The 8,066-nt window shown below is 44.6% G+C and overlaps 1 protein-coding gene across 1 annotated transcript; it reads left to right on the top strand.

Annotated features, from left to right (window-relative positions):
* Positions 1-294: 294 nt before the first annotated feature.
* LOC137526070 (taste receptor type 2 member 13-like) lies at positions 295-1,203 on the top strand. Its single transcript, XM_068247283.1, has one exon. It carries the CDS (start codon positions 295-297, stop codon positions 1,201-1,203), a length of 909 nt encoding a protein of 302 aa, XP_068103384.1.
* Positions 1,204-8,066: the final 6,863 nt, after the last annotated feature.

The following is an 8,066-nucleotide window of genomic DNA, read 5'->3' on the forward strand; positions in this document are numbered from 1 at the left end:
TCCGGGCACGACCTACCTGTAGTCATACTTGGGGCGAAATAAAAGATTCTGATCTGATCTGATCTGATCTGAATTGGGTTAACTTTAATCTTACAGACCCTGTGTACAGTAGCTTTCTTTGGACTTCATTTTTAATTGAGCATTGACACAAGATCCGAGTTAATGATTTCCTGTAGTGTGGTAACAAAACCCTCTCCCAAGAGATTTGCATCCAGTCAATCACTGTCAGTGAGTCCTTCTCCAGCCTTCCTTACTTATACACAGAAAGCACACAGGCACACAAAAGGATAAAGAATGGCTTCCATGTGGGTGTCTGGCTTCATATTTTCTGTTGCTGAGTGCGTAGCTGGTGTCCTTCTTAACTGCTACATTATCGTGGTGAATCTGGTGGACTGGAGACATGGAATGAAGCTTAGTCTATGTGACAAGCTCTTGGTTGTGATGGCCGCTAACAGCATAGGACTGCAGTGTGAAATGAACATCTGCACTTTCCTCTTTATCTTCTTCCCGGAGACGATTCAGTACCGCAGTACTTATTCCTCTATAACTGTCTTTCTAATTTTCCAGTTCTACTTCAGCTTTTGGATTATGGCTGCTCTCTGTATCTACTACTGCCTGAGGATTGTTACCTTCAAGCTCCATCTCTTTGTCCGTCTCAAGACCAACATCTCAAAAGTGGTTCCTAGGTTACTCGTTGGATCGTGCATCGTGTCTTTTGTCATTAGTGTCTTGGGCATTTGGAACGTTGATCTGAAGCCACACGGAGATTCTGGAAATCGCTCCACAAATGCCTTGATGAGTGAAGCCATCCAGATAACTCTTCCTTACAGAACTCTGTCCATCGTAGTGGGATGTTGCCTGCCATTTCTGCTGGTTGTCCTCTCAGTTATCCTCACCCTGACCTCTCTTTGGACCCACATCTTTAAAATGCAGTACAACCGTTCGGGTTTCAGTATCCCCAGGCTGGATGCCCATCTCAGAGCTGCTCGGATCATGCTTCTGCTCACCATCCTATTTGCCATCTTCTACCTCTCAGAGGTCAGTCTCTTGGCATCTTCCTTGAATATAGACTCTACATGGGAACTGGTGTCACTATTTTTTGTTTTAATCTATCCTACCGTACAGTCCTTCATTGTCATAGTGGGCAATTCCAAACTACGCCCAGCCTTTCTGAAAATTAACTACTGCCACAAAAAGAACTGAACTTCAAATAAAGGACGTTACAACTATGGTTATAGTCTACCTCAGAGTACATTGCTTCAAATAGTTAAAACCACTATCATGAAAAATTGTGTATGCATATGTAAAAAAATTGACAGTTCTGCTAGGTTTTGGACTAGTCCATCTCTGCATAGGGGATTCTATAGTTCTCTCTATTTTCAAAAGAACTTCATAAATGACAGTTGCTCAGTCCCACTGCCAAAATATTGTGCAAGGGAGATGGAGAGTGGCCTGAATCTTTATATAGATCAATTCCATAGTGTGATTTTGTACAAAAAAAAAAAAAGGAAATAATTGAGAATCACCCATGAGGATGGACTAGTCCAAGTACCTGTCAGATCTGTCAGATATTTACTGCCTACTGTAAGTGACGGCAACATAGGAGAAAAGTAATGTATAGGGCATTTTACTGTGGGAGAAATGTACATTTTTTACAGATGCATTTTAAATGTAAATTTTTTTCACAATCGTGATCTTTCATTTTCATTTATCTCTAATTTTGACAGTTTTTTCACCTACTTGTTCATACTTTTTCAATTGTAGAGTGTGGAAAAGTTATTCTAAATACATACAGGGTGGAATTCTCTCTGTTTTCCTTCTGTCCTGTGCAAGCGTTCAGATCTACTTTAATGCCCTGAAGGTTTTTATCTTTTGGCGGTATGTTGGTTCAGTGATCTTCACCTTCATCTCGCAGCATTGGTTCCCAGTGCAGGACCGTCGCATTAACTTTCACTTCCTTTGTAAACCTTATTTTCTGACAGCAGAATGTGTTTGTGGGGATGTATACATTTCTTACAGGATAAAATATCAAAGCATCAGCTGACCCAAATCTCAACAACTCTGGTTGTTTTGAGATCAAACCCTTGTCTAAATAAAAGTGTTGGCTGTTCTTTGATCTTTAAAGGGATACTTAAGTCAAAAATAAAAAATGATTTTTACTCACCTGGGGCATCCCTCAGCCCCCTGAAGCTGTATGGTGCCCTCGCAGTCTGGCTCCGATACTCCTGTCCCCGCCGGCGGCTACTTCCGGGTTCGGCGACAGCCGCTGACAGGCTGGGAACGCGAGTGATTCTCCGCGTTCCCAGCCGGTATATCATCCTCTATGCTGCTATAGCGTATATGTTATATACTATAGCAGCATAGAGGGTGATATAGCGGCTGGGAACGCGGAGAATCACTCGCGTTCCCAGTAGTGTTGGGCGAACACCTGGATGTTCGGGCCGAACAGGCCGAACATGGGCCAGATGTTCGGCATGTTCGGCCCGAACCCCGAACTCAATGGAAGTCAATGGGACCCCCGAACATGCCGCAATACGGCCCCCCTACGGGGTCGCAGGCATAAGGGGGGAGCATGCCCCGATCGCGGGGGGGGGGTGTCGGAAATTCCCCCCACCCCCTCCGCTAGCGCTCCCCCCTCTGCCCGCTTCCCCATAAAAAAAGTTTTCTGAAAGTTAATAGTACCGGTGGCTGGCTGCAGTGGCTGGCTGGCAGTGGTGTGAGTGAGGATGAGGAGTCCGACTAGGACGCGTTGAGGCCGGGCAGCGGGTATGCGTCATCACGTAGAGGACGTGAAGTCAGAGAAAGGGCGGAAGTACCACAAGGGTACTACCGCTGAACCACCCGCTGCCCAGCCTCAACGAGTCCTAATCGGACTCCTCATCCTCACTCACACCACTGCCAGCCAGCCACTGCAGCCAGCCACCGGTACTATTAACTTTCAGAAAACTTTTTTTATGGGGAAGCGGGCAGAGGGGGGAGCGCTAGCGGAGGGGGTGGGGGGAATTTCCGACCCCCCCCCCCCCCCGCGATCGGGGCATGCTCCCCCCTTATGCCTGCGACCCCATAGGGGGGCCATATTCGGGCGAACAGGGCCCTGTTCAGCCGAACAGGGGCCCTGTTCGGCCCTGTTCGGCGGGCATTGAGTAGTTCGGGCGAACCTGAACTAAAAAGGCCGAACACCATCAGGTGTTCGGCCGAACTCGAACATCACCCGAACAGGGTGATGTTCTGCAGAACCCGAACAGTGGCGAACACTGTTCGCCCAACACTAGTTCCCAGCCTGTCAGCGGCTGTCGCCGAACCCGGAAGTAGCCGCCGGTGGGGACAGGAGGATCGGAGCCAGGCTGCGAGGGCACCATACAGCTTCAGGGGGCTGAGGGATGCCCCAGGTGAGTAAAAATCATTTTTTATTTTTGACTTAAGTATCCCTTTAAGAGCTGGCGATAAGGATCCTTTTTTAGAAGAGAGCTTCAGTGAGCATGTAACAAAGTGCACGATAGGAAGCTGGTCAGTCTTGAAATAGCAGTACTAAAAATAGCAATAATTACTAAACACAATGGGCTGGTGCACACCAAGGGCTTGATTCACTAAAGTGTGATAACTGCTATCACAGCAGTTATCACGCGAGCTGCCGCGTGCAAACCTTTGTTACTTCTCGTGATAAGCGAAGGTTTGCATGTTATCACGTACACTTTTCACGTGAAACGCGCACAAACCTTTGCTTATCACGCGAAGTAACCCTGCAAAGGTTTGTCCGCGACAGCTGGCGTGATAACTTCTGTGATGGCACACTTTAGTAAATCAAGCCCCTAGAGCGCTCCTGAGCGCTTTTAAAAACGCTAGTGCTTTGAAAAGCGCTTGGCTAATGTATTTGTATGGGATGGATCACACCAACGCGGGTCCTGCAGCATTTATTTAGCCTCAGTGTTAAGTATAGAAAAGTGGAAAATCGCTCTAAAACAACGCTAGAACAGAGCAATTTTCCAAGCGTTTTTTTTTCCTACAAAAGCTGTGCACCTCCAGCTCTGCTGTACAAAAATAAATAAATGTTACACCAAAATGCTCCAGAAATCCCTAGGCATAACTCGGTAAGGAAGAAAGAGAGCACGAGTCCCTGATATATGTAAACCAGATAATCCATATTTATTATTCCAAATAAAAATCACACATCTGCTTGATTGCATGCAAGAATCAGCATATTAAAAGCAACTAAAATCCCTGCTGGAGCAATAGCGCCTAGGATACATGCTCAGGCTAAGAGAAGAACTAACTAAACTGAGCCGGCATTTCACTCACCAACATCCTTGCACACTGACATGGGCCAAGCCTTACACACTATCTGCAGGGCCAGATTTGTACTTTCCAGCGCCCTAGGCCGGCTGTCACCAACCGCCCCCCCCCCCCCCCATTCTGTCCAACTCTGACTAGTTTGAACGGGCCACCCTCTGTTTTGCTGCTTTTCCCTGTTCAACAAAGAAGCAGTGCATGCTCTGTCCACGCCATGTAATTTTGCGCTCCTGTCTGCATGGACAGCAGGCGATAGTGTTCTGGGCTTGCATACTTCAGAAATGATGCTCATGTATGAGCACTCAGCAGCACTTGGCAAGTACACATACCCATAACACTCCCTCGGCTCCTGTGCACCTGCATACAGGAGTGCAAAATCACAAGGAGCCCCAGTGGACAGCGCTGCTTCTTTGTCCTCTGTGCTACTTGCTGCCGTCAGAGCCACAAATAGGGGACAGTGTAGCACAATGCAGAGAAGCCCATCCAAAACAGAGAACAGGTAAGTAGAAGGATCAGACACTACACACACTGGCATAGATGTAGTGTAATGCTAGGTACACATGATGCAACTTTCTGACAGATTTACTGTCAGGTCGATTATTTCCATCATGTCTGATCTAATTTCAATTTTTCGATCAATTTGCTGTTCACTTCTATGAAAAATCATTCAGAAAATTGATTGGAAAGCAGATCAGCCATGTTGGAAATAGTCGATTAATTTGCATTGTGTGTACCCAGCATAAGCTCAGGTGTACTTTACACAGTGACAATTTAGCACTTAAGACAGATTTTAAAATCAGTCAGCAGGAAGTTTTGTAACAGAATAACACTTTTTATTGGCTAACCAAAAGAAAAACAGTGAGCCTTTGGTTAATGAGCAGTCTTCAGACTTTGTTACTGTATACAAGATGTTAGGAACACAGCTATATATACAGTCAGCAGGAGATGCATTGATTGTTTTGTAAAAATAAATAAATGTAACACAGTTGTCATTCTGTTTCAAAACATCCTGCTTTCACTGATGGTCAACACATTACTTTGCTAACAAAAAAAATCCAGGAAAGAGTTAAATTTAGCACAAAGAATGTTGTTGTCATTCTCTAGGAGGAAAAAAAAAGCCATAAATTCAACAGATCTGAGGTCTTTAACAGCACTGACCTACTAGTAATAAACTAAACAAAAGGATAAAAGCGCTCGCTTCACAACAATAGCTTCAATGGAAGACTGAAGTTAAACAATCAATAGTCCACAATTAGCAGGTGCTGCAATTAAGTCTCTGGGTTAAGCCAGCATTAAAAAGTCAGGAAATGATAATTGCGCTCTCAGCATAGATTCATCCACCTCTCCCCCCTTCATGGACTCACTCACCAGACGTTGCGGTCTATAGCCAGACCAAGTCACGCTTCCGGGGTGTATGGCCCCCCGTCGCCCCACGATCACAGCTGATTCCACTCCTTGGTAGATGCAAGACTGTTTCCGTAACTGGTTTAGTCCTTGGATGGGATGGGCGGAAAGAGAAAAAAAGGAAGACCAGCCTCCTATAGTGTAATTCCGTTTTATTAAAAGATGAGTAAAATACGTTAAAAACGTAAAAAAAAATGGAGCCAGCAATGTTTGAAAACACTTGGGCTTATAGGTGGAATCAGTTACAGGCGGCCGCCAGATACCCACTTCACCCGTCAGTGTAATACCGTATACACGCTGCTCAATTCCGCCGAGACGCCAGGTGACTCCTTGGCGCTCGTTCTGCTCTGTACGTCGCGTCACTCCGTGGCTCCGCCCTACGCGTTTCGTTGCCTAGCAACTCATCAGGGGCTACACGGAGTGACGTGTGTGCCCTCAATTTAAAGCCTGCGCGGCTGCCGGCCCGGAAATGACTCCTCCCTTACATAGTATATTGTCATACAGTTTCATTGCACAATTAAAAACAATTAAAAACATGATCCTTTATGTCTACACATGTGTGGCATCTTCACATATATTGGACACATGGCTTATTATGTTAATTTTAACATCAATCACTTAATTGATCAAAAATAGCGTCATCCTCCATCAACATGCTGATAACTCTTATTGCAAGTATATCCCATTAAATGATGTCCATATTTTGCACACCTGCACGAGTGCCGATATGCAGAAATCCTAACTGCAAAAACAGAAGCGGAGGTTCAATCTGTAGGCGTGTTTCTATGTTAGGTTCAAGCAGTGCAAAGGATCCAATCACCATACCCAATACCCATTATCCAGACCCAGGAAAAAGAAAAATTAAAAGTAAAATTAAGTAAAAGGCAGTCCCCTTACCCGCAATCCCAAAGGGTGACAGTGATAGTTGTTTCCCCCCGCATACAGTTTATTGATCCCAACTTACACCTATCTACAAATCGATCAGATGGAAAACTACGCCCTATGCACATATTGATAGAAGGGCACTATAGCACCACCCAAAGGACCTTAAGTATATGGCAGGGTATATCTATGATATAACTGGGTGAGGGCAGTCCCGAAAGGACAGTTCCTCAGACTAAAGAGGAACTGCTCTCGACAGGAGGACTTCATAGAGCAGTCACACATGCTCAGGGGTCGGTTTTTACAGAAGGGTTATGATGCGGCCTTCATTGATGAGCAGATTGGGCAGGTGGCCCAAATGGATAGGAAACAGACATTTGTCAGGAGGACAAAAGATAGAGATCCAAATAACATACCCTTCATTACAGGATTTAGCAAACAATATCGAGAAATGGAAAGAATTGTCAAACGACATTGGAAAATTTTAAAAGCAGATGCCCAATTGGGACCTATATTGACAGATCAACCACGATTTATATATAGGAAAGCTAATAATCTTAAATCCCTAATAGCACCTAGCTGTGTGAACCCGCCCAAAAAATATAAAAGCCCCTGGCAGACAGATGGCTTCTATCCATGTAGATCCTGTAGAATGTGTCAGAATGGTCTTACAAAGAGAGCATCCAGTGTAATCTCTAGTACCAATGGACGTGAGATGAAAATAAGGGGGTTCATAACATGTTCAACCAAATTTGTTGTGTACTGTCTGACATGTATGTGCGGTAAGCAATACATTGGCAGAACTAGTAGAGAACTAAAAGAACGATTAGGTGAACACTATTATAAGATTGAGAAAGGGCACACTAATCATAGTGTCCCAAGGCACTTTGTGGGCAATCATTCTTGTAAACTCAGTAAAATGAAAATGATAGGTGTAGAAAAACTGCAGCCCTCCTGGCGAGGCAGCAACAAAATCCGTGAGCTGTCTAAATTAGAGACCAAACATATCTATGAAATGGAGACTCTAGAACCCAATGGATTAAACATCGAAATAGACCTTAACTGTTTTCTCAACAATTCATAGATATACCCTGCCATATACTTAAGGTCCTTTGGGTGGTGCTATAGTGCCCTTCTATCAATATGTGCATAGGGCGTAGTTTTCCATCTGATCGATTTGTAGATAGGTGTAAGTTGGGATCAATAAACTGTATGCGGGGGGAAACAACTATCACTGTCACCCTTTGGGATTGCGGGTAAGGGGACTGCCTTTTACTTAATTTTACTTTTAATTTTTCTTTTTCCTGGGTCTGGATAATGGGTATTGGGTATGGTGATTGGATCCTTTGCACTGCTTGAACCTAACATAGAAACACGCCTACAGATTGAACCTCCGCTTCTGTTTTTGCAGTTAGGATTTCTGCATATCGGCACTCGTGCAGGTGTGCAAAATATGGACATCATTTAATGGGATATACTTGCAATAAGAGTTA

Source organism: Hyperolius riggenbachi, chromosome 7 (assembly GCF_040937935.1).
Source record: "Hyperolius riggenbachi isolate aHypRig1 chromosome 7, aHypRig1.pri, whole genome shotgun sequence".
Taxonomy (NCBI): domain Eukaryota; kingdom Metazoa; phylum Chordata; class Amphibia; order Anura; family Hyperoliidae; genus Hyperolius; species Hyperolius riggenbachi.